The sequence below is a fragment of the Pocillopora damicornis genome, chromosome 13, assembly GCF_964200805.1.
Source record: "Pocillopora damicornis chromosome 13, jaPocDami1.2, whole genome shotgun sequence".
NCBI classification, from domain to species: Eukaryota; Metazoa; Cnidaria; class Anthozoa; order Scleractinia; family Pocilloporidae; genus Pocillopora; species Pocillopora damicornis.
The window spans coordinates 10374280-10401575 of NC_142682.1; the positions used below are offsets into that span (position 1 = coordinate 10374280).

A 27296-nucleotide genomic window follows, 5' to 3' on the forward strand; every position below is an offset into this window, starting at 1 on the left:
TATTTCCTGTAGCGCTTTACAATTATTACGATCAAAAATAAAAAATCGAAATTTTACAATTGCAATATTGGAGCCGGGAGGAGAGATAAAAAACCATCAATAACTGGAGGAGAATTTAACTTTAAAAAAACTGTCGCATACTTAACTAATTATAAGATTGATTAAAAATATGTGTCTTTAGAAGGATCTTAACATTTGATAGTGAGCTGCTCTGTTTAATATTGTTGGGAAGAGCGTTCCATAAGCTAGGTGCCGCGAAAGAGAAACACCTATAGTCATAACTTACTATCTTGACAGATGGTACTTTCAGTAAATTCTTGAGAGATGATCTCAAATTCCATAAGGCTCGAGCAGGTCAGTAACTAAGCTAGGTATTATCAACTAAGTTGATAACGATAATTGGCCACCGTAAAGAGTTTAAAAGCTGACTTTTCGAGCGTTAGCCCCTCGCAGCCAGGAGCTTGGCCGTTAAGCGCTTTGTAAGTTAATAGTAATATCTTTCGATTGATTTAATGGTTAACTGGAAGCCAGTGTAGCTGCTTTAGGACAGGCTCGATGTGATCATCCTTCTTGGTAAGAGTAATAACGTAGGGCGCAGCATTCTGCACATTTTGCAGGCGATCTATCAGAAATTTGGGTAGTCCACACAATAACGAATTTGCATTATCTAGCTTAGATGTAATGAATGCGTTACTAACTTTTCGGTGTCTGTTAGTGATAAACAGTCTCTTCTCTTGCTGATATTTCTTCGGCAGAAGAAACAGGCCTTACAGGTACTGGTCACATGTTTATCTAGAAGTATGTACTCATCGACAATGACTCCAATATCTCTTGCAGAAGGGGATAGCTTGATCTGTTTACTAGACACATCGAGTGTACTTTATTGATGGGGGTGGACGGTGTCGTGCACTCAAGATCAGTAGCTTTGTCTTTCTTCTGTTCACTTTTCAACACTTCGAATCAAAATCACGCACCGAGTTTACTTTGGCGCGTATCATCGATGCTGAAAATTAGCCTGGTAAAAATGATTCCAAAAACACAGTAACAATCGCCTGTTTTTGTTTGATGAACACGAGGCTTCTGCTTCTGATGGTCAACTCGCCAGCATAGCGGTCACTTGGCTGATATACTTAGTCACCTCTTTTCTTTCAAGAGGTCAATCCAAGATTGATATTCATTTGAAAGAATTAAGTCAATGACCTCTGTGAACAAACAGCAAATGCAGCCCTAGTTCTTTTGCTTCAGGGAATGTATTGGTAACGGAAATTCACACCCGTTGTCCAGAGCAAATGTAACAAAGGTTTAGGTTCTTTTCGTGGAAGCCTAAGCTACTGTTTGCAGGGATAGCCGTTCGAGAGAAGACTGGTCACAAATGAATTGACACTCCGTCATGGCGATATGCATTAATGTGTAGCCCCACGTTGAACACTGAAGTGTCATGGCGCTTTCCTTCAAGGTACCTTAACATAACTTTTAGAGCTTGTGATATATTCAAACTTGTGGATTTGGTTAGTGAAAGAAATATTCTCAACTCTAATTCAGGTGTCTTTAGTTTTCAAATATCTTAGGCTCCGTCTATCGACAAGGTAACGTGGTGTTCAGTGCTGATGGCGATTGTGTAGTGAGTCCAGTGGGTAACAGAGCATCTGTTTTTGACCTTAAAAAGTAAGCTTTAGTATGACTTTTTAAAATCGTAAACATAAAAATATTTTGTTTCATCAGTTTTGGCAGTGGTGTATAATTATTCTAATTACTTGCAGTGCCAAAACACTCTAGTTTTGTGATTAAAAAAAACAGTGAATAGGGCTCTACTTAACAAATAGAGAAGCCTTGACTGTGCTCTGTCCTGTTGTAAAGCACGCAGGAAGTGGCTAGAGATGTATTCGAGTGTTTCTCCCCACCTCTTGAGTAGGGAGAAGATTGCATGCACATAAAGATTGCTTGGGATGACAGAGCCATAAAACTTGGCTACAGTGGCTGATGTGGCTTTGTGTTCAATGCATTAGAAAGGAAACCAGAGCAAGCTCTTAGTTGTCCACTCAAAGAGTGGCCAATGTAATTTCTGAGGCTTGCTTCACTGCGAAGAATGAAGGTGGTCATGATGAGCTAACTGCAATGCACCTCAGCATGATTAAAGTCGCTGTGACACTGGCATGATTAGTCTGAGTTTTTAGGTTACTTCCCACCTTAAGAGGCCAAAAAAATTGATTTTTCAGTCATTTGACTAACTGGCTTCAAACATTCAACCCAATGTTTCTATTAAAAATTTCTGAAATCTTTAAAAGCACCCAAGGTATTTAGAAAAACGTAGTTTCAAATGGAAGTTAATAAATTAGGAAGGTTTTATGATCTTGGACATAGGCAAATTCCCTGAGGGAATTTTCATGGCAACCACTCATGATGGGGCTCGTTTTTTATGGTATTTCCATAGTTTGTTTACATTGTGCCCTTTACGAAATTCACATGAGGAAGCTCTTTGCTTATGGGAGGAATTCTGCTCATGGAAAAAATCAAAAGCAGAAGAAAAAAAAAAGAAACGCCCAAAGAAGAAAGAAAGGGTATTATTCTGTCAAGAAAAGAAAGAAATTCCTTTGTCAAAGTGACTTGTACTGGCAGAGCTCCATGCTGGTGTCCAGATTTTGAACAAAGAAGTCACCATCAAACCAAAACTTGCCATATCTATCTAGTACCAGCCTTGATATGAAAACATTAACAATTGCCTCAAATCATAATTATGAAAGCTTTCAGTCAATTTGTTGTCTTGCCCCTTAGCACATTTTGTGGTTTTTCCATTTTGCCTTTGCCTTTGGCAACTTTGCTCATTATTGTGTCATCCTCCTCAATGCCCCTCTGAGAATTTGAGATTAAAAAATGTGCCTGCAATGGGTTAATTTTCCGGGAAATCTTGATCCATTGTCATTGCTAGGAGGTCCCTATTGGGTTATGGTTTCAGGAGGTGAGATAATGTCCTGGTGTGGTGCAGGTTGTTTGTGAACCTTTATGAGCTAAAATCTTGCATTTGATTTTGTGAGGAATACAACCACTTTGAGCAAATTTTATGGGGTAAATAGATTTGACTGATTTTTGTCAATTTCATTTTTTCAATTGTCAAAGAACATTCCAGGAATAATGACAAAGGAAAGTATGTTGTGAAATTTTGATATTTATTTTGATATTTGTCCTATGGTGTCCATTTATGCAATATGGCCCACATATTTTTAGGTACTCCAACTTTAGATGCTGATATCTAGACAACCAATCAGAATATCAAAAAAGTCTGACACACTTTCATCAATTGATGCCATGTAAATAAGACTGTGCAGCCATTTTGCTTGTGCTGCAGCATCCAATAACCGATAAATTAAATAGAAGAACCTGTGGTCATTTCATGCCTTACCAGCTCCTGACACTTCTGTAAAAGAAAATTCACTTTAATTATATTTTTATCATAATCTGCAATTAATAAGCTTTCTCCTGATGTATAGAGCCAGTTTGGCTATATTTTTCATCATTCCTTTTTTGTTATATATTGTGTTTTGAACACGTAGCTTTAAATACTTTAGGAGTGTTAGCTGTGTGTGATTTTTATTACCATACATAAGCATGCTATCTAAATGAGTGAGAAAACCTTTAAACTCAGACTGTCCATTTCATATATAATATCTAACTGAAATAGCAATTAACTTTTAAGTTGAAGAGGACTTCTAAACAGAGAACTGCACCTAGCCCAACTGTAGTGAACTGAGTTAAAAAGTAATAATATGCAAAAGAAGCTGGCTTTACAAGAAGACTGCAAAACTGTGTGGTGTGAGAAATGTATAAAAAAGATGTAACTGACAAAGAAAAACATAACAAACTTACCAAAAAACACGAACAAGAAGCTATAAAAAATTAATGTATAAAAAAAGTAAATTCAACACAATGCAAAACAAATAATAAACGAGTGATTTAGATCTCATACTTAGTATTCGACAGCTGTGACTGGCATATTTCAAAGATGTGTGCCCCTTTTCAATGGTCATTGGGACCCTTACCTCAGGCATTTATATTCCTTCACTCCTGTTGATGTTGTTTTTGATGATGTAGCCTTCAGTGAATCACCTCTTTTTACCTGGCGTGGGTAATATTGGCTATCACAATCAATCAATCTTGGTTACTGCAAAGCAAATGGTTTCTGGTGTTGTGAGTGTGATACAAAATGGCTGAGGTCTGTGTCTTAGCTAGTCAGATGTCTTTTATGCTGATTGATTTTGTCAGGCACATGTGCTCCAGTTTTGCTAATGTTAACCTTGCAGCATGCACAAGAATCTTGTAGTGCTGAGTCAATCTCTTTTTGTTGATGGTGGCTTAGTCTCTGACTAGTGAAAGCATGTATGCCTTATTACTACAGGCAGGGGTAATGTTGTTTGAATAGCCCCTGGAATATTTAAAGCTGCAGTGGATTTGAACTCAGTGGTGGGCCCAGGGGTGCCTGTGTCTTCAGCTATTGTGAAATGCCTAGGTAGTGAGAGGACAGTGGCTATAGTTTCAAAGATTGTGTGATCTTGTTCCCTATAATTTGCTAGCTGCTGATGGTAAATATCATGTGTGTTGGGTAACTCAGCATAAAATATTACATATGAAAGGATACAAGATAATGGCTGAATAGATAGATTAATTACATGCAAAAGTGTTGATATAGTACACAATCAGGCTTTAAGATGCACGAGTCTTGTGGATCTTTTGTAAAAACAGTAGATTTTAGTAAGTTGTTTATGTTGAGGTTTGGTCCCCTAATTACATATGCAAGGTAAAAGAGGAGATCTTTGTAAAACCTCTTCTATCAAAATCAACAGTGATGTTGCCATGCAACAGCAAACTGCTGAAGGAAACGTTGTTGAAATGTGCTAATCACAATTGCTAGATACAGCCAATCTGAGTGGAGCATGGCGCTTCATATGGTAATATAACCAGTAAACCCACCTCAAGAGGACTAGCAGTAATGCAGTTAAAGCACTATGATCCATTAAGGGTATCTCAGTCGCTGCATCTCAAAGAAGTTTAGAGAAGTGGGAGAGACCTGACTTAAGCATTTTTTATATAGTATTTTCTTGATTAAACATCAGGGCCTCTGATACTTAGAGGCCTCTGATACTTTAGTGGTTCCCATGTGGCATTTTATTTAGGGGTAGCATTTATCCATGTGTAGCTTTTACTCCAAAATCAGACTGATATGCCTTTTCACCATTAACTTCAATAGCAACAGATCATGGACTCTTCCTTTTGAAAACCAGAAGAACATATCAAGAATTAGTTTGTCTCCAGATGGCAGGACAATTATTGCAGTTGATGAAGGTTTGTACATGTACAATATATAGAGAGTATACAGTTCTAAATTATGGCCTTTCCAAACAAGGTTTTTCCCCCCCTCTCTTCTCTGTTTTTGATTTAAATGTAGTACTTTGTTGCTGTTATGAACTAAGTCCTTATCTCAAAACTAAGTTTCATGGTGGTTGTAAATATATCTTGACATGTATAGCTGCTGGTCAGTTAAATGCTCTTTTGAAAGACTTTTTCCACAAGGCAAGGCTCTAATTATAACCCATTTGAAACATGACATCTGCAAAAGTGACAATGAGGGTTTCTATATTTAATTACAGATGGACGGTGTCTTCTAGCAAATTTGAAATCAAAGACTGTTCTTCATCGTTGCAATTTCAAAAAGCCTGTTTTTGATCTGAAGTTCAGTCCATGTGGAAGGTGAGTACTAGGCTTGCAGAGGGAGCTAATGGGGTGTATGTTTGACGGAATTTTATTCTGTAATACAAACTATGTGTTGTATATATTTTTGCACTAGTGGGGTTCTTACTATGCCTGAAAACTGGCCAAAATCCACCAACCCTAAGAAACAGGCAAGTGGTGTCTAAAGGTATCGGAAATTCTGCCTTCACTGGCTTATTGGACCACCATGTGTGTTCACAATTAAAATCATTCATGTAGATGCCTATAGAAGTGGTTGTCTTCTTAGATACAACTTTCTTCAGTTGTATCATACCCTTGGTTTTCATTTTGTAAAATTTAAGGGAAAGTTACTTGAGGAAGCTGTTGAGGGTCTTGGTCTCTTCAAGTTTTTATTTTTTCATATAAAATTGTATGACTCTCCCTGACTGTCAAAATTCGTTCAATAATGGGTTGACCAATAACACCAAAGTAGTGAATGATCATGTAATTAAATAAAAACATGAATGAAGCCTTTAAGACTCAAGTAGCTCCTATTTGTGAACCATCACACTTTTCGGGGTTGGATATGGAGCTGTCCATGAATTTTGTGTGGTAAAGTGAAGTGGTACCTGGACTACACTTAAATAATTCAAGATGGATGTGTACAGTTATTGGTGGTTTAGCTCTTACAGAATCTGATTGATATGTCACCCTTCAATCAATCATTGCGAAAAGACTAAAAAGGAAATTTAGTCTTTACAAATTGGTGGTGGATCTTTTTTTTTCTAGGTTTATTGCAGTAACACATGGGAAGCATATCAAAGTGTGGCATGCTCCAGACCAAAGTAAAGAGTTTGCACCCTTCTCTATCCATCAAACCTACACAGGGCTTTATGATGATGCTGTTTGTATTGACTGGGCATCAGGCTCAAGGTACTGTCACTAGTTTCAGGACTATTTGCAAATAATAGTTCTTTTGATGAGTGTATTTATTTATAATTTAAAGACATTCAGGTATTACAATCAGTAACAGTGCTAACTTTCCTAAGTTATGAAAGAAAAGCAGTTACTTTTGTTCCAAAGAAATGTTACACTTTGTATTGCTTAATAACCACAACTACTGCGCTAGCTAATTAAGGCCACAATTTTCAATTAATTAATACTAATTGCATAACGTGATGACGTCATAAACGGAATTCACTGCATTACGACTTGCTAGTCAGAAGAACTGTGAGACACCACTGGATTTTGAACGCGACTACTACAAGCATGATTCAATAAAGGAGCTGTTTAAAACCGTGGACTGAGTTAATCTTCGACTGGCAAAATATTCAAAATCCACGGTGGTCTGCTACAAAGCGACAACTGGATAAGCGAAGATGGAAAACGCAGCTGAAATCGAGAAGGCTAAAGGCAAGCGTACAACAGCTAAAGGAAGATTCACAAGAAAGAAGAACTTCCTCACCAAGTCGATAGACAATAACCAAGGCGTAGAAATAGTTGAAACAAACTATGCGAAACTCGCGGAAGCGTACGATGAACTCGAAGGCAAACATGAAGCCTACATCGAGCTATTGCCAGACGATCAGTCTGAAGAAGCAGAAGTGTGGATGACAGAAGTCCAAGAGAAGTTTAATGAGGCGACCAATCGCAAAATCAAATATGTGGAACAAATCACTGTGAAAGAAAGATCAACACGTGCGTACGCGGAGCGTCAAGAATACATTGATAAAGCACGCACAAGACAGAAAACAGCGTGCGCAGTTTTCGAAGCTTCATACAAAAGTATCTCGCACGCGCTGCAATCTAAAGAAATTCCCAATTTTGCATTGAGAGATTTACAAACGCAAATTGAAGAAGAATTTTTGGAATGCAAACGATCAAACGCAGAACTGCTACAATTATTAACTCAAGACTCAGCAGAAGCTGAAATAAATTGGATCGCTACAATCCAAACCTGTTATCATGAAATAAAGGAGAAAATAGCGCTAAGCTACACTAATGTGGAAGAAGCTAAAGAAACAAAGCGGGAGTCTACCGCCTCAGCTTCCTTTCTACAACTAGAAAAAGTACGAATGCCTCACTTTGACGGAGAACTGCGCAAGTATCCGCAATTTAAAAGAGATTTCCAGAAGCAAGTTATGACTCAAATCCGAAAAGGTGACGCAGCGTACGTCCTACGCACCTGTCTTAAGGGGGAGCCAGCGAGATTGGTGAACTGCGTAGACGACGACATAGACGAGATGTGGCATCGTTTAGACGACAAATATGGAGACCCAGCCAAAGTTGCCGATGTCATCATTGACGAAATAAAGCGATTTAGAATGCTCAGAGAAGGAGAAGATAAACGCTTTATAGAATTTGTAACCCTCATAGAGGATGGTTATCGTAACCTAAAAGGACTCGGCTTGGAAACAGAGATCACGACTACAAGTTCAGTCAGCGTAATTGAGAAAGCACTCCCGTCAGATATCAAACGGAAATGGTCCGAACGGGTAAGCTCTCGTGACAGTCTTGTTGATAAAAGCAACAAATTTCCAAGTCTTCTCGACTTTCTACAGAGTCAAAGGGATGCCATTGAATACGAAAGTGCTACACTCCGTGCAGGAAGCAGCAACCAATATCACAAAGGCGCAGCACATTACTCGGAGGGTATCACAGTTGGAAAAGACGAAAGTACAAAAGAACCTAGGCCTAAGTGTCTGATTCACGAGAATGGTAAGCACTGGACGTCAAATTGCCGACTTTATCAAGCTAAGACAGTTGACGAATTTCGATTCTGGTTTGAGTACTTCGTGATGAGCAATGTAATGCGTAGGGCCTGTGTAGTTTGTTAATTCTTCCTCGGATAGCTTTCTTGCTTTCTTGACATGCGAACTATATGGGGCACGTATTAAACGAGTATTGGGCAAAGGGTCCTGACTTGCTCAATAACTTGTTAGGAGTCTTGATACGCTTTAGAGAGAACAGAGTTGCTTTCATGGGAGACATTAGGAAAATGTACCACACAGTGAAAACGTCGGAGTTAGACCAACATACTCACCGATTTCTTTGGCGCGACATGGATAGTACGAGAGAACCAGACACCTATATAATACAGCGAGTGTCATTTGGAGATAAACCGTCCGGCACGATCGCCACTGTAGCATTGAGAAAAACGGCAGAGATGATGCGCAAGAATTATCCGGAAGCAGCAGACATAATTCAAACCAACACTTACATGGACGATATCATCGAAAGCAAAGATAACATTGAACTGGCCCGTGACCTTAGCCAAGATATAGAGAAAGCTATTATTAAAGGAGGATTTCAAGTTAAAGAGTGGATATTCTCAGGAGATATTAACAAGCAAGAAGAAACGATCATGGTACAGACACCACATACGTCGACCGAAAAGATACTTGGGATCAAATGGAATCCATGTGAAGATCAGCTATGTTTTGAAGTCAAGATCAAGTTCTCACCAAAAGGAAAGAGACATGCTTTACAAACAAATAACGTAACCACAGATTTTCCCCCTCAACAACTCACGAAGAGGATGATTCTCTCACAGATCAATAGTGTATATGATCCTCTCGGACTAGCTGGACCGTTCACTGTAAAAGCGAAGATTCTAATGCGGCACTTATGGGGAAGTGAACAGAAGCTTGACTGGGATGATCCCATTCCTGAAGAGAATAGAGAGAACTGGATAACCTTCTTCAAAGATTTGAAAGACATGGATCAAGTACGATTCACGAGATGCGTGAAGCCGTCGGATGCAGTTGGAGAACCTATTCTTATTATATTTAGTGATGCATCTCAAGACGCCTACGCTGCATGCGCGTATGTACGCTGGGAACGGAAAAATGGTCAATTTGAAAGTAACTTGATCATCTCTAAGAATCGCCTAGCTCCAATCAAAAAAATATCTATCGATCGTATCGAACTATGTGGAGCAGTATTGAACAAACGTCTCAAGACCTTCATTGAGAAAGAATGCAGATACCAATTTCAAAAAATCTATCACATTGTTGACTCACAAATAGTACATGCTATGATACAGAAAAATTCCTACGGTTTTAACACGTTCGCTGCCACAAGAATTGGAGAAATACAAGAAGGAACAAGCCAAACAGATTGGTACTGGATAGAGAGCGAACACAACATCGCTGATTGTCTCACGAGAGGGAAGAAGCCTAGCGATATCGGGCTCGAAAGCGCATGGCAGAAAGGACCCGAATTCCTACGACAACCAGAAGATGATTGGCCAATAACTCGCAATTATTTAGAATCACAATTACCAGAACGAGTCAAGACGGCACTGGCTATAAAAATCGAAGGATTTCAGGATACCCTTGCAGGAAGGATTCATATCACCAAGTACTCAAATTATAACAAGCTCTTAAGGGTGACGGCAAGAGTTCTGAAACTCTATGACAGAAACCCCAAAACATCTCTGAAAAACGCAACACGTGATCTCAAACCACATGATTTGGAAAGGGCTGAATTATTTTGGATACGAGAAGCTCAAAAAGACATGGGGAAGGATATCGAGAACGGGAATTACAAAAGATTATGTCCTAAGATGCGAGGAGATGGTATATATGTGATTAGAGGACGAAGCGAGTTATGGATGGAGATGAGCTACAACAAGAGAGAAGTAATACTCCTTCCATACGATCACCCATTCTCACGTTTATTTACAGAGCAAATACACAGAAAAGGGCATCATGGGATATTAACTACAGCCAGCAAAGTGCGTACCAGGTACTGGATCCCGAAACTGTTGAAACTTGTGCAATCAATCAAGTCCAAATGCGTCGTTTGTAGAAAACTTGATAAAAAAGTCAGTGAACAAGTAATGGGCAACCTTCCAACTGAAAGGCTGAAACCAGCCCCTCCATGGAGCAGTACAGGCATCGATTTGTTTGGACCTTACAAGATTCGCGATGAAGTAAAGAAAAGAACAACATCTAAGGCGTATGGAGTGATATTCAACTGTCTAGGGACAAGAGCAGTTTACTTGGATATAGCAGCAGACTATAGTACAGACAAATTCCTTATGGTCTTCAGACGATTCGTGTCACTACATGGTTACCCATCTAAGCTATTCTCAGATAACGGTACCCAACTCGTCGCAGCAAATAAAGAGCTTTCTAATATGACCAAGACTTGGGATTGGAACAAACTAAAAGGTTTTGGCATAACTGAGGGATTTGAGTGGATCTTTACATCCGCAGACGCACCCTGGCAGAACGGAGTCACAGAAGCTCTCATAAGATCTGTAAAACGAGCTATTAACGCTTCTATTGGCGATAGTACCTTAACATTCTCAGAGTTACAAACAGTACTTTACGAGGTCGCCAACTTGCTGAATGAAAGACCAATAGGAAGGCACCCTGCGTCACCTGATGACGGTGCATATCTTTGCCCAAACGATCTTTTGCTTGGTAGAGCAACGGCACGAATACCAAGTGGCATGATCTTTGACGAGCGAGCGAGTAATAGAAAACGGTTTTCGTTCGTACAAACGATAATATCTTCTTTCTGGAAGAAGTGGACGCAAAATTACTTTCCCAGTTTGCTAATACGTCAAAAATGGCATACATCCCACCGTAACTTAAAAACTGGAGATATCGTTCTTATACAGGACTCGAGCTTGTTAAGAGGAAAATGGAAGATCGGGAGAGTTTCTAATACATATCCAGGAACGGATGGGAGAGTCCGGAAAGTAGACGTCGAATACAAGAACATAACAAATGAGCCTGTAACTAAGTATAAAGGAAAAGGCTATATAAGTGTACAGCGACCAGTACAGCGCCTAATATTAATACTGCCTATTGATGAACAGTGACTGAACTCTTAAATTTACTTGTAAATCGTATGCTTACTATACCTCATTTCAGATGGGGGAGTGTATTGCTTAATAACCACAACTACTGCGCTAGCTAATTAAGGCCACAATTTTCAATTAATTAATACTAATTGCATAACGTGATGACGTCATAAACGGAATTCACTGCATTACGACTTGCTAGTCAGAAGAACTGTGAGACACCACTGGATTTTGAACGTGACTACTACAAGCATGATTCAATAAAGGAGCTGTTTAAAACCGTGGACTGAGTTAATCTTTGACTGGCAAAATACACTTTGATAACCGGAAATGAATTTTGAACAGTGGTGACAGCTAAAAGTCAAAAGTAGTTCAGTAGCTATATTACTGTACATGTGTCAATCACATGGGAGTGTAGTTTTTGGAATTGATCGATACAAATCATGGGGTATACATTTTCAATTTTCCCTTTTTTTTTTCTTATTTTCCTTTTTATCTATTTGTTTGTTGTTTATTCACTTGTAGACTTCAGGGGTGAATGTCACAAACATTACTGTTAGACATCACACGGCATTTCATTTGTCAGACTTTATGTTTCATAGCCCCGAACATCTACATATTTAGAGCCAGTCAAAATCTCCTGATGATACTTACTTTCTGGGGTTCCAAGTAAGAATTTCAGCTAAAATGCATTAGAAAAGTACTTCTAAAACGACTTGGTCAGTAGACAAAGAAGAAGTTGTTTGTAATTCTTTGTCTATGTTAATTACTGAATTAATTATTGTTTTATGAAGTGTTCAGTCAATTTTTACAATTCTAGGTTCAGGTTCCTGAAGAGTAAATTATTAACTAAAAGCTGTAAAGTTTTTAATTAATTTGCCACAAACAGCCCTTTAATCTGCCTATTTTGGGACACAACAGTTCAGCCTTAACATTTTGAAAGTCTCATTTCATGTCCTAATCCTGATCTATGAGTAAAGGGGTAAGTTTCTAAAGAAACTGTGGTGCTGCATCGGTGGGAGAGTAGAGCAGGTAATTTAGTGTTCACAAATGAGTTGAAAACGTAAATTAGCCACCGTAATGGGTAAAAATGCTGATTTTTCGGGTGTTAGCCCTTTGTCAGAGCAATGAGTAAGCCTAGTACTTACCTTCCTAATTTGCTAGAAGACACCGTCCATCTATAATTAAATATAGAAACCCTCATTGTCACTTTTGCAGATGTAATGTTTCAAATGGGTTATAATTAGAGCCTTGCCTTGTTAGCCTTTCGTCAGAGCTGAGAAGCGATTGTATCAATTAAGTTCTCATTTTGTTGATAGGTTTTTTGTGGTTGGCAGTAGAGACATGACAGTTCGCATCTTTTCATTATTCCCTGTGAAGAATTTTGTTCCAGTGACCCTGTCAGGACACAGAAATACTGTAATAGGCTGTTATTTTGAGGACAAATCATTAAATGTATCCTTTCTACCTACTCCATCTACAGAATTTATGTTTGGAAAAATACACAGTAATATACTCTAAAAAGTGCATCAGATGAATGAATTTAAGGTGTTTGGCAATATCCAGTGCCAACCTTTGTGTAGCATGGCCCTGACTTAATCTAAAGGAAACAGACAGTTAAAAATGTAATTTTTTCTTGGGTGTATTTCGCAATTTGCTAGGTGTGCAAAAACTGATGGAGTACCCTTAGAGTTCTTGGCAATAAGTGATTCACAAAAGATGAAATATGCTTTTAATGATTATCTTTATTTTTATCAAAATTAAAATACTTTTTTAAAAAAATTTGGATGAATAGTGTCATAGGTTTAGCTTTCTCGTAGCATGTTTCACCCACTGGTACCCCCTGTAAATGAAAAGGCTCAAGGGGAATCAGTGGAGGCAAGGAGAAGAATGAAACAAGTTTTGTTGAGAGAGAGGGTGGAGCTTTGTTTGACATGAACGGATTGTCAAGTGTTTATTTGCCCCTTGAGATACTTTCCTGGTGATGCTGAGAGCAAAACCAGAGAAAAAACCAGTGGTTTCAAGTATAAAAGAAATGTTTTGTCTAACCATTTCTCATGCTCAAGCCCTTGTGGTCTTTTTTCTTAAGTTTCCTTATAATTTGTGAAATTCATCAGATGAAACAACTGTGAGGTAGAATAAACTAGAGAAATCCTTTATGGAAATATTCCTGAAAACGTTTTTAAAGATAACTTGTCAAAATCAAGAAACTTGCTTACTTTTGGTTCTGAATACTCTCCATGGCTCTCCTTGTGCCTGTGAGTGGTTAAAGTATATTAGGGAATATGACATTTAAAGGTTGGTACTTGACATGATTAAACAAGACGTACACAGTGAGTCGTGATGGGGCCCTATTATGTTGGAAGTGCCAGGGAAGCCTCAAGGATTCACAAGTTTCTTCCAGTGAAACAGATTCCAAACAAGGTAACAACTAGTCTATCCCTATTTCTAGATGTTATTAAGCAGTATGGTAATCCTGACACCTTTAAAAGGGGAAGTCAACCTTAAAAAAGCGCTTGGCTTGGTTTTGAACCATGTTGGGGTCCTGTGGGAATTTGTTGCACTGATTGGTAAATTTGAAACAGCCTGCATGCATCAAATTCCTACAGAAAGCTATGTTCATGATTTCAGCATCAATTTTATTGGAAAATGTTGAAGGGATGGAGCTCAAATTCAGGGAAGAGATAGACCAACATCTCATTGATCAACAGTCATTGCCATTTAGTAGAGAATTTCAGTAGGTTGGCATTGATTCCAGTTTGAAGTGGAGGAGGTCCTTGCTGATGGCCATCCTCGAGGATGGTCCTTGCTGATTGTCTCCCATGTCTCTCTTAATGGCCTCTGGCCAGAAGTAATTTTGTAAGAAGACACTTCAAATGGCTCATGAAGGCTTAAAAATATAACAAATGAGTTGATTAACATTTGTTTTAACTTTATTGAGGTATTCAGACCGAGATGTAATTTAGATATGCAATCCTCAGAGCTTTATTCATAGCCCTCAGGCATTTTGTTTGTCTCAACAATTGTTAACTACAAACATATGGTATGGTCTGCCTGTGGGGACATTGAAAATCCATGTACTTCTCATAAAGAGTAGGGAACTAAGCTCCTGGTGTTGTGGTCTGGCCCTGTTTCCCAAAATTCCTAAATTGGGGGCACCTTCAAAATTCCCTTTTAAAAAAAAGATGTAAACTGCTCAATGAATTTTGGCTTCAGTCCCTTGAAAAGTACTGTAAAGCGCATTAGAACATGTTCATATAGAGAATGCACTATACAAACTCATTATTTTCAGAGATAACAATTAATCTGTTTAATTTTGAATTTTTATCTCGATCTAAAATTAATCACATACACATGAGTGTGGTGATATTTTCACACTTGAAGGTCATAATGACTTTTCATCATAATGTTTGTTTATCTCATCAGTGTTTTCTTGTCCTATGCAATTCAAATGTTAAGCTATTATAGGGTGCTCTAGTTAGGTGACTAGACTCATATTTTTTTATCAACCATCATATCAATCTAATTAGTGTTTATGATTATATAACTCAGCAGATGATACATAGTTTTCCCTCTGTTTTTGCAGGTGATGAAATTTCTCTTCACTGGAAGAAGAAGGCTAAGTAAGCAAGAACCCACATTAAATAACTATTTCCTCTTTTTTAAGTACAATGCAAATTTGGAGATCAACTGTGTGGCTTTACCCTCACATATTTAGGATCTGTGGTTAGTGGGTTTGTTTGTTAACTTTGTGGGTTCATTTGGTCTCTAAGAAACCTTCAGCCACATGGTCTTAAAGAAGGGTGCTAAATTACATGTATTTATTTTTGCTAAGCATAGCTGGCCCCTATCATGAAAGTGATTATTGAAAGGCAGAATTATACTCCTAATTTTGTGTAAATGCCTAATGGGAAAATCGAATGCCTCAGCCAACCTTAAAGGATTGAAAGTAAGCTCAGTGTTCTTTAGGTGAAAAGCAATTTACTGTCATGTAAGTGAATACCAACTTTCTAATCTTGGGCATACAGAGTCATCAGATCCTCCAAAGAGGTCAAAAATCAGTTGGTTTTTTTTCAGGTGTTGTGTTCTCAGTTTTTTTATTGGTTACACTTGAATAGTCTCTGAGAGGCTTGATGGGTAACACGCGAGACAAATTGCTATAGTCTAACATATTGTGGTACAATGTGTGACCATTGTACTGTAAGGGAGTTAACCTCCTGTTTCCCTCTCTCAAATTACTTTTTAGTTTTCTCTGGACTTCCTTTTTCTTCAGAGTGAGTTTTGTGTAGAGTTCAACATTGTATAAAGGGGAGGAGCTGTTTCTAAATTAAATGAGAACTTTTTTAATCAAATGAAAGGACTTTGTCAACAACCTTATTACTATCAAAGTTCCAGATACCTTTGTTATTTATTTCTTGAAACCACACCATTAGAAGGGGTTTAGTTTCTGTGTAGGGAAGAAGTGTTTTAGCAATCATACTCTGCTATTTTGCCTCATACATGCCTTTGAAACCTCTGTTTTCTACTTTTAGATCATATTGAGCAATTTCTTTGCTCCTAGGGAATTAGAATACTATACATGTTTTGTTTATAGATAGCTGGGCTTTCCTTAGTAGGGATAAAATGATAAGCTTAATGTGTAAAATGTACTTCATTGCATTATTTTATTGATTATAGGCACTACTACAATCAAGGCAGCTCTGCTGAACTGACAACAACTGCATTTCACAAGGCCTCCCAGCTCCTAATAACTGGATTTCACACTGGCCTGTTCACACTGCATGAATTACCAGACTTCATTCTTATCCACACCCTAAGGTATCATGTTTCATATATTTAGCTAATGAAATTTGTATGCAGCCAATGAATTTATTGAAAGTCTGGTTCAGTTGTGTTTTATTTTCATAACACATTTGAATTATGAATTAGGCATTAAATAGTGTTTTTTGCAAGTCTGTCTGGAAATTTTCATTGTGAGGTGTTAAGGCTTTAGTAGTTCTGCCACCAGTGTAAGCGTCTTTTACCATCTCTAGATTAACACAGTCATCTTTCCAAGAAAAGATGACTTTTTCAAGGTGGAAAACTTTCCTTAATCATGAAAGTGAGGATTTTCTCTGTTTAATGTGACCAACTTATTTTCACAGCATTTCACAACAGGCTATTGAAACAGTGGCTGTCAATAGTAGTGGTGAATGGCTTGCCTTTGGATGTAGTAACATGGGTCAGTTGTTGGTTTGGGAATGGCAAAGTGAAACATACATACTAAAACAGCAAGGTCACTACCATAATATGAACACCATGTGTTACTCTCAAGATGGACACTTTGTTGCAACTGGAGGTGATGATGGCAAGGTTGGTCCTTTCCTTTTTCAATCATTTTAAATTTATGTAGTACAAGCTGATAATTTAGATTGGCTATCTGTGCTTCTGCCTGGAAGTATAGGGCATCAACCTGAGGGTTCCATTCATAGGCAGTTATATACAGTTGATGATTTTCTCAGGCTTCTGGAGTGTACATGTATGCCCTTCCATTTCCGTTTTCTTCACCTAATGCTTTTGTCTATATAGCTTTGTTGTGTCCTTTCCCATAGGTCTTCATTTGGAATGACCTCTGGCCATTGAATTTTAAGAATCTTTCATAAACACTTATCAGATACTTATCTGAAATTTCTTGGTCAGTAGTTTTGCCTGTTTCCACTTGTCCAAGCATTGTAAAGGACAGGTCTTTATTGAAAATACTGAGCTTTGTTCAAAATCTGATGACTTGCACAAGCAATGTGAATTGCAGTTGTGCTCTCCTTCTTTTGATGGATGTGTCCTCGTCAGTTCCATCAGTTTCTCAGATGACAGCCCCAAATATGTGAACTTGGACCGTCTGTCAACAGCTTTCCCATGATGTTCCAAAGATTCCTGTTGTCTTGCACCCAGTTCCATCTCCATTTTATTCCGGGTGTTGATTTTGAGCCCCACCTGTTCTCCAATCTTCTGTAAACTTTCTTTTTTCACTTTAGAGCATTCTGCTGGTGTGTTAGCAAGGATAATTGGTAGAATCCTAGTCTTCCAGGGGTTGGGTCAATGTCCACTGGAGTTCCTTTATTTTGAATTCATAACACCTCTTTACTGTCCAGTGGTTTGATTGAGTACTTGTGGACCTGGTATCATGAAACGCTTAGAAAATCAAATCACATGAAATTTGTCACTGTTTCTTTTGCTATCAGGCTAGGCTGTCTGTAAGTTTGTTCTTCTCTTAACTGTCTCTCAGCTCAAGGCATATGCAGACCCCCGCTTTATGTCAGATCATGTCTCCGGCCTGTAAACAGTGGTAGTGTTTCCATAGGTTTTTAATCATTTGTTTGTTTCCAATTTTAGGTTAAATTGTGGAACATGATGTCAGGTTTCTGTTTTGTAACATTTAACGAACACAGCTGTGCTGTTACGGGTGTTGTATTTACACCTAGTAGTCAAGTACTGTTTAGTTGCTCCTTGGATGGCACTGTCAGAGCATTTGATCTCCATAGGTACACTTTAAATCACTCTTTATGATAATTTTTTTGGACATAATTTGTTAAAAGTTAAATGCAAGGGAAATACATGTTTAAGATGTGTATACATTTACATTGTAAAATATGATTGTATAATTCATCAGTAATTGTACACCAGAGATGTCAGTTTCACAGGGTTGTAAGCTGGAAAAGCAACTTCCCTCTCAACCAGGTCTGATAATGCCAGGTTCCCTCCACATTCATGATTTGATTCTGACCCCTCCTCCTCTTTAGAGGTACATACAAGAGTTTATTTTACCTTTTTTGTCCTGTCTCATTGATGACATGGTTACCTACTCAGCCATCAATAGTTCCTTTGTTATTGGTACTGTCACTTTCAAACAAAATCAAATGTTTCTAATCACAGTGACTTTTTCTTTTACTAAAGCTAACTATACATCCCCCTTTATTTATGAAGAGGCTACAACAATTTGGTGTTGAATCAAACAAATGTATAATATACAATTGATCTTAGGAAAACAACCAAGTTATGTAATCTAGTAAATTATGAAGGGTTGACCACACATACACATTCATTGCCAAATTGTTAACTCATTTCCTTCTTCCTCTGGCGTTGTTTCTCTTAACTCTCCACTGGTGTTTGAAAACATTTAGATTTTAATGCAATTCTGTCTACAGTCCAGACTTAAACACCTACAAATGCAGATGGAAGGAAATGAACATTGCCTTTTTTTTCATTGTCAAAATTAAGCCTCATTTTCATTTGTCTACACAAGAAATGGAACCAACATTGATATTTTCCAGAACAGTAAATTTTTTGAAAGGAACTATTTTCATGGGCCTTTTCAGGCATTTCATTGTGGATGATAAGCAATGTAAATAAATAAAAAAGTGAGTATTTTCAAAAAAAATGCATGAGTGTGGATGTGGCTCAACACCTAATTTGATGAATGTGTTGGAAAATTACAACAAGATTTTTTTCTAAGAGAGGAAACATTCATTTTTCCTTCCAGATACCGAAACTTCCGTACATTTACTTCACCCCAAGCAGTTCAATTTTCATGTGTGACTGTTGACAGTAGTGGGGAAGTTGTCTGTGCTGGATCTCTTGACACATTTGAGATTTTTGTTTGGAGTGTTAAGACTGCACGTCTTACTGAGGTATGTTACTGGCTAATCAATGTACAAATGATATAAGTTAAGAGGTCTGATGTCATTAAAAATGAGCATACTATTAGATATTATGATTTTGAGTCCTATTTTAAAAGACATGATGTGTTTGTTGTTTTCCACACTCTGAATAGGAATTACATGCACTCTGAATTGATCGAACTTATTTTCACAAGGCTGGAGGTTTGAAACTTAACATGGTATTTGACATGAGGACACATCTCTAAATTGAAGTGGTAGAAAAGTGAAATGTTGCAAGTGTTTTAGTTCTCTGTGTTTCCTCTTAAATGTAGTCATGTTTAACAATGTAAATTGGTTATACCTTGAAAGGTGCTTTCTGGACATGAGGGACCTATTTCTGGACTAGTATTCAGCCCATTGCAACCACTACTTATATCAGGATCCTGGGACAAAACCGTTAGGCTCTGGAATATGTTTGATAGTAAACTTTCATGGGAAACCCTTAGTGTGGAATCTGATGGTTAGTAATAAATTAGTAAGTACTAAAAAACTATGATTTTCACAGATTTACGTGTGTGTTAGTTGTTGGGCAATTTAGAGTCACTGTAACAAGTATTCAAACCATATTTACCTGACATGATTAGAAAACTTCACCTTAGGTTACTTGAACAAATCAGGGCAAAAGAATTAATGTAGTTATCCAAAGAAGAAGTTCTATGTGAATCATCTTCTAGAAAAACTGTGGAAAAGAAGAGTTTTCCAATCAACTATACATCATGCAAAAGAATGCTTCAATTTTTACAGAGGAAAGATTTTTTTTTTCACTTCTAGTCAGTGTTGGACTTATAATTAGGAGCTGTCTATTTGGTCTTGTAAACAGTTTCATCAGTGTGTGTGAGTCCTGATGGCACTCAGGTGGCTGTTGCATCGTTGGATTGCCGCATCACATTTTTTGACATAAGAGCGGGAGTCGAAGTAGGAACAGTAGAAGGGCGTAGGGACCTTGCCTTCGGAAGAAAACCTTCAGATAAGATTACAGCAAAATCAATGGCCTCTTCAAAGTAATAAGCATTGAACAGTTTGTATTATTTTTTATTCAAGACTGTGTGTGTTTCGTCTTGTAATGATTCTGCAAAAGGTTGAAATCTCAGTGAAGCAGGTTTTCAGTGCCTGAAGTCTCTTTGAATATCAGTGTTAATTAAGGGTTAAAACAGGGAGAATGAATATTGCCAGAATAGAAGACGTTAAAGAAAAAAACAATAGTAATTGCAAAATGTGATTGAATCTTTGGGACCTGCTTCAACTCAGTTGATAAATTATTATATGTAATTTTGAGTGCAATTAGGTGTTAATAAGCATAAGTAAGTTTTTCAAAGACAACAAAATTGCATGAGCCTGGAGGGTGAGTGAAATTATTGCACCAAATTGCGAGATAAATCATGTTATTACTTGCTAATAATGTACAAGAAAAACACATTACAGCAAGGCAAGACAGACAAAATTTTGAAGGCATGTGCATGCTATTTATAATTTGCACGTGTTACAACTTTGCACTTGTGTTACATTGTTTTCAGCCAATAAGAAGCATATGATTTTTTCATTTACATTATTGTAGATAAAACCACTCCAGTATGTAATATAAGCATAAAAAATTGGTGCCAAAAGTTTTGTTTTGTGGAAAGTTTGTCTGTAAAAAGAAATCAAATAGCTGCCTGAAAAGAAAATGGTGGGGAATTCACAACACCAAGCAGTGTTCTTAAAAATATTAACTTCAGTGTTAAAACAAGAAAACTATGACTTGGATTGATTAGAAACTTCATGTTGATGTGCTTGCATACACAGCTTAAGCATAGAATGCATAGAATAATGTAGTCAGTAGAATAGTTATGCTTAAGAATATAGAGGCATTAGCATCTGGGAGATGTAAGTTTTAAACCACACAGTATGATGAAGTCATTTGTGAGGTTGAGCAGCATTTTAATCAGTAATTTCATGGCCATTCACACTAGATACTTTACCAGTTTAAGCTACAGTGCTGATGGAAAATGTGTCCTAGCGGGTGGCAGATCTAAGCGTGTCTGTCTATATCATGTCAGTCAAAAGGTTAGTACATGACTTGTATAGCTTTTCCTTGATGATCATTGCTTTAATTTGCCTTTCACATATTTTGACATCTTTGAAAATAATTTTTCATATTTTGGTTTGCTATTTACATAGCTGTTTTAAATGAATTGTTAATAGTTTGGCCAATTAGAGATTATTCTTCAGCTCAGGCTCACTGACACATTTCTATTTTTTAGAGTTAGAGAAAAAATCTCATTGAGCATCACTTTCAAAAACTATGCAAATTAAGACAGATTCTTTTTGAACAAATTTATCAGAGCTGTATTAATGATAATTACGCCATAAAGAGACTTCTGGTAAAGTAGTTTCCATTCTAGCAAACCTTTTTCAAAAAATTAATGTATAGCTACATGTATGTTGAAAGTGAAGAAATTTTGGTCATTTGTAAACAGGATTGTGACACTTGATCAACTTTACTAGAATATGGGGATGGTTCTGGGTCATCATACATGACTTCACCTTTTTATTCAGTTTGAAGGATTAAACGCTTTAAGGGTGAAACATTTACAATTTCATACTTTACTTTGTAACAGATGTTGATAAAACAATTTGACATATCTGGGAACCTCTCTTTGGATGGCATGAAGGTAAAAACTAAACCATGTTAGATTAAGAGCCATGTTATTCTCTAGCTATGCAGAGGTTTTTATTATACTTGGCACTCAGGCACAGCTTACCCATGGCTTGAACAGCCTTGCCCCTGCTAAGTGGTGTGCAGGTGTGATTCTCTTTAACTGCTCCACCCCCCACATGTTGAAGTTGATTCTAACATTCTTCATTTTTCAAGAATTTCTCATTTCTCTAGATGATTGAATCATGATTTTAGGCATCAACCAAAAGAAAAATTCGTTTTCTAATGAATATTCATATATTTTTTTACGAAATCTTTTTAGTTCATGTATATTTTATTTTTGAGAGAATTCCTGGGAAAAACATGGGATAGTTCCTTAATAGTTTATGTGGTTGCCAACTTTTAAGAAGCCAGTAGTCATTGTGCTATAGGGCTTTTATATAAGTATTTTAACTTGTGAGTCTGTGACTTTTCAGAATGTTTCATATTCCTGCTCGGTGCTTTTAGCTGAGGTGAATGAAAATGGAGATTGCTTAAAACAATAGGGTAAAAGACAACGTGGAAAAAGTATTTTCCCGTCCCTAATACCTCTTACTCAGACCTCTGATCAGTTGAGCTGCTCTTGAGGTGACCAATTCTTTTAATGCTCTTTTAAGGACAGAGCCCAAAATTGGCATCCAAAATCATTTAGAAATATGCACAAGGCTAGAAACAAGTGGTGTAAAGTTTGCTTCCAGTAAGCAAGCAAGTACATTTTTGGGGTATTATGAAATCAATTTTGGCACAAAGTCTGAAATTTTGAGGCGTGAAGCATTCATTGGTTAGGGAGTGAATGGGCTGAACTTTGCCTCTACTGTTCTTGTAGTTAAAAGCATTGAAATGTCACAAGTTTGTCATAAATAAAATGAATATTACTCTCTCCTACAATCAACATGAGTTTATTGGAGATGTCAAATCGGATTTGCTGCATGTCTGTCTTTTCAGGAGTTTCTCCATGATGGTAACATGACGGAAGCAGGACCCATAGGCCTAATTGATGATAAAAGTGATAATGATCTAACCCCAACTCTTCCGGGTGTTTTGAAAGGTAACTTTTCTAAATGCGTAAGACCAGTAGTAGTTCATGCCACGACCATCATCTCCATGTGGGTTTCAGGCAATTTGTTTTTCGTTATCCATACCGATGATGTACATGACTAATAAGGAACACGAAGTCCTTTGATTTCTTGGGATATCAAATTCAGATGTCAATGCAGTTTAAACATAAGTTAGCGCGGAATCAGATGAACTCCTGGGAAGTCTGAATGCCTTGTTTTCCCCATATGTCAAATCAGACAACAATATCCTAATTCAGAATTTTTATATGAACATGGTTTACATTCAGCTTTTTAAATGAATATACGGGCCTACAATTAACTTTCTTCTAACGATATTGAGTCTCAAAGTTTACTGTCGATCAAAAGTTGATAGTGATGAACAACCGTAGCAAAGTTTGAAAAGATGGTGTTTTGAGTTCTAGCCCTGTATCGCTGAAAAGCTAAGGATTGAGGGGTAGGGCCTCGGGAATAGGAACTATAAACAAAAACTCTTATTATGTCAACCAGGCGAAAGAAGTATTATCTTTTGTACTAAAATCTTCAACCGATAACCAAAACACAAAAATCGTATCTCAAAGATACACTGACAGACAAGCCTAATCAATTCATAGAAAGGACTTAGGCCCCACAAAGTGCAATTTCAGTATCTATGGATCTAACCAGCCTGTACACGAATATACTCTGAAGGAGGAAGGAATAGAAACCATACGCGGATTTTACGAGGCCTTTTACAAGGGAGAAACCTCAATGTCAAAAACAAGCTTCGAAGAGAACATCAGACACTCCAAGTTGCAATCACCCGAGAGGGGCTATCCCTATGACCTAGTTGAAAGAATCCTCACAGAGGTTGATTTCACTAACAGGAAAACAACACTTCAGGAGAAAAACAAAGCGCGACTAACCACGTTGCATTTTGTTGCACAATTTAACCCACCCACCAACACACTTATTTACACACTACGTATAATCTGTGTTATTTGAATGCAAAAATATGGTATTGTAAACGCTATTTCAAGGACATAGCTTCCTAATACATACCTGAAACGATGGTAAATAATTGTGACTTTTCTTTTCTAATTAATGTTCTGCTGGAGTAACGCCTCAGCAGTAAGGCCTCGGAATTTACACCAAGAACTTGGTGTTTCACGCTACATACTTGTTGAAGAGTTTTCAATAAAGTTTCTGTCTTATTTTCAGGTGATATGAGCTCTCGCAGGTTTCAGCCAGAGGTCAGAGTGAACTCACTGCAGTTTTCACCCACAGGTACTGTACCTGCACATGTTGTTTTTTGGTATGCCTTTTACGTAGGAATCGTGTTTGTAATCTGATTTACATAACCTGTCAGCGAGAATTTAAGTCATTGTGCAGAGTTAACATGACTGCATGTTGATCAGTATTTATTTTAGAGTTACATTCCGTAGACTAAAAAGCAGAGCTGAATGGTACCGAATACTCAACTCCAAAATGTAAACCTACTAATGTGTCAGAAAAAAGACACTGTTAGATACCATGCCGAACATTGTCAGCAAGAATAATACCAAAGGCATGCATCGAGCAGTAACAAAATTGCTTTGTGTGAGCCTGGACAGGGCAATCACTGTGGGATGCACGGGAAGAAAAGTAACGTAGTTACCTTATCAGTCAGCCTTTTGAAATAAACAAATGATTATAAAAATCACATCAATATGACCACCATTGTGACGATGTGATATGAATAGGATGATCATATTAACGAGTTTTAATTATATTTAGGTAATGCTTTGAAGAAAAATCCAAACCTTGACATCTATAAACTTGGCAAAATTTTGTTTCACTTGAACAGCAAGTGGCCAAAAAATATTTGTAGTCTGTCAGCAACACAAATGTGTTGAAAACACCCTTTCATTTCTACCAAATTACCAAACTGTAGTCTCCATTCTTGCTGTACCACAAACTTAACTTTGCTCTCTCACAACGTCACTTCACACCTTTTTTCCCAAATGCACCTGTTTTACGGCCCAACTTATCATAACCGTTGATTTGTTTATCAAGACTTACTGAATTTTATGCTTCCACCATATTTTCTCTGTTTGCAATGTAGGCCAGTCGTGGGCTGCAGCTAGTTCTGAAGGGCTAGTGGTATATTCTCTAGAATCTCATGATGTGTTTGATCCATTTCAACTCGAATGCAATGTCACCTCCGAGAGGATCTGTCAAGCTAGTAGTAACAAAGAACATACAAAGGCCTTAATATTGAGCCTGAGACTGAATGAACCAGAACTCATTTGTCAAGTTATGGAGGCAGTTGAACCTTGTGACAGTAAGTTTTAATGATTTCAATATGGTGTCATTCTTATCCCCCATAAGGTTGATGAAAAAAGAATAACTAGATAGCATTGATTAGAAATTCTCAAGACAAGAAAGTTTGTTAAGATTTACTTTGTGGTTTCTTAACGTTAGTTGCACCCTGTGAGTTCTTTAGTATTACTAGTAGGAACGTGTTGATGACAACTTTGTTTATTTTAATAAAATATGTGCTTATTGTTCATCGTGGTGTAAGATAGGAGATGAACTTTGTTCGTTTGTCTCACGATAGAGTCACTTATGATGTAGATCGCGACGTTTCAACCGCAATACAGCTAGTCTTCATCAGGCTGTATTGCAGTCGAAACGTCGCGATCTACATCATAAGTGACTATCGTGAGACAAACGAACAAAATTCATCTCCTGACTTCGTTTATCTTTGTTCAACATATAGTTCCACTGGTAACACATTCCCTAAAGGAGCCCTTTATCGAACGACTGATGCAGTTTATTGTTTTGCAATTGGAGGAGTCGCGCCACCTTCACTTCTATCTTTTATGGTGTCATTATATGTTAACTGTACACGGGCAACAACTGAAATCACAGGCTAGTGGACAATCTGTTTTGTTGCGCAGCCTACAAAAGAGTCTCGTGAGACAACAACAAGACCTTAACAGGATGTAAGTATCTTAAGCTCTCCTACTTAACAACTTTGACTGATTCTGTTGTTTTGCCTAGTCCCGAGAATTGCAAAGGCTTTTCTTTTCTTTATTCACATACTTATGAGTTAACCGTGATGCTTGCTCTATCACTTTGTAGTTTTAGGAAAAATTATAATTTGTTCACATTCGTTGTTCATAACATTTTTAGCGTACTGAATCGCTTTGATAGTTGGGATATAGAGACAGTCGTAATCTTCTGTTGTTCTTTTATTCTTTCTTTTAACACTTAGTTGGGGTTTTAAGACCAGTTTAACAAGAGTATCACCGATAGCAACCAACCCTTTATAAGGCCAACCTCTGGGCTGCCTCCTGGTCCTACCATTGACGTAGAATTAACGTTAAAATTTAACATCAAGCACAAAAAACGCATTTTCAATCATAATTGAATTTTAAATTTATAGCGTTTTTTTTACCTTGTCCGGTGAATAGAAATGCAAAACAAAGGAAAAAAAAGAAAAGACTCTTTGAAAGAAAATGCGAAGAAAATGCGAAAAAAATGCGAAGTTCCAGTCCAGTCTTTGCAAAGTTTTTGTGCATGTGTGTGTGTCTTCCATTACTTCACATATTTTACTCTTAAGTCTCTACTCATTTATAAAATGTTTCGATGAGATGTCTCATAGAGATGTCCGATTTTCTCTTGCAGATCATCCAGTAACACTTACGCCCTCAGCTACATAAAAGCCTTTGGCGACATGCTAAAGTCTGATAATACCATTGATCGAACCCTGGAAGTACCTTCGATCGTTGTGGGTAAAGAAGAGAAGAGACTGAACGAGAATGATGTTCATCAATCCTTCAAACACAAACCATCTTAAAATAATAAAAAGCACACACCTTAATTGCCTTTTTTTGTTTGTTTTTTTGTTACTGTTCATTTTTTGTTTTCCTCGTTTGTTTGTGTTTTTTTGTTGTCGTTGTTCTTGTGTGTGTCGGCGATGCTGAACAATAGAGCATCAGATAATGTATTTTATTTGCTTTGATTTCATTCATCTGTTGGTTTTTCCAAAACTTTTTAAGTCAGAAGTACTACCTTTGGATAACGGCTCGGAGTCTTACCTCAAAAGACTATCGGTTACCTTACGAAGGTCACTTAAACTCTGATTTTTCAACCTTAGATTGAATACCTGCAACCAGAGAAATTCGTTCAGTGTTATCGACCTTGATTCTCATGTTCTTAGATTCGTGTACTCATTTCTAGGAAGTGTTAAAGGAATCTCTCAATTGATGTAAACTCTGTAGGGTCCAATAGTGCCAGCCGGTTTCCATATGGAATATTTTCCGTTACTAGAGTCTCCGTAAAATCATAAAATCACTCTCAATAACCATTCTTTGAAACCAATACTGATC

At 37.4% G+C, this 27296-nt stretch overlaps 1 protein-coding gene across 1 annotated transcript; it reads left to right on the forward strand.

Moving 5' to 3' along the window:
• The first annotated feature begins 1245 nt into the window (after positions 1–1245).
• Positions 1246–26788, forward strand: LOC113680366 (periodic tryptophan protein 2 homolog). Its single transcript, XM_089192040.1, has 21 exons — positions 1246–1456; positions 1553–1665; positions 5240–5334; positions 5640–5739; positions 6490–6633; positions 12838–12973; positions 13843–13942; positions 15105–15141; positions 16196–16336; positions 16663–16870; positions 17888–18036; positions 19035–19182; positions 19522–19672; positions 20033–20213; positions 21162–21255; positions 21810–21863; positions 22832–22934; positions 24142–24207; positions 25025–25243; positions 25682–25907; positions 26593–26788. Exons 1-21 carry the CDS (start codon positions 1439–1441, stop codon positions 26762–26764), a joined length of 2655 nt encoding a protein of 884 aa, XP_089048166.1. The 5' UTR covers positions 1246–1438; the 3' UTR covers positions 26765–26788.
• Positions 26789–27296: the final 508 nt, after the last annotated feature.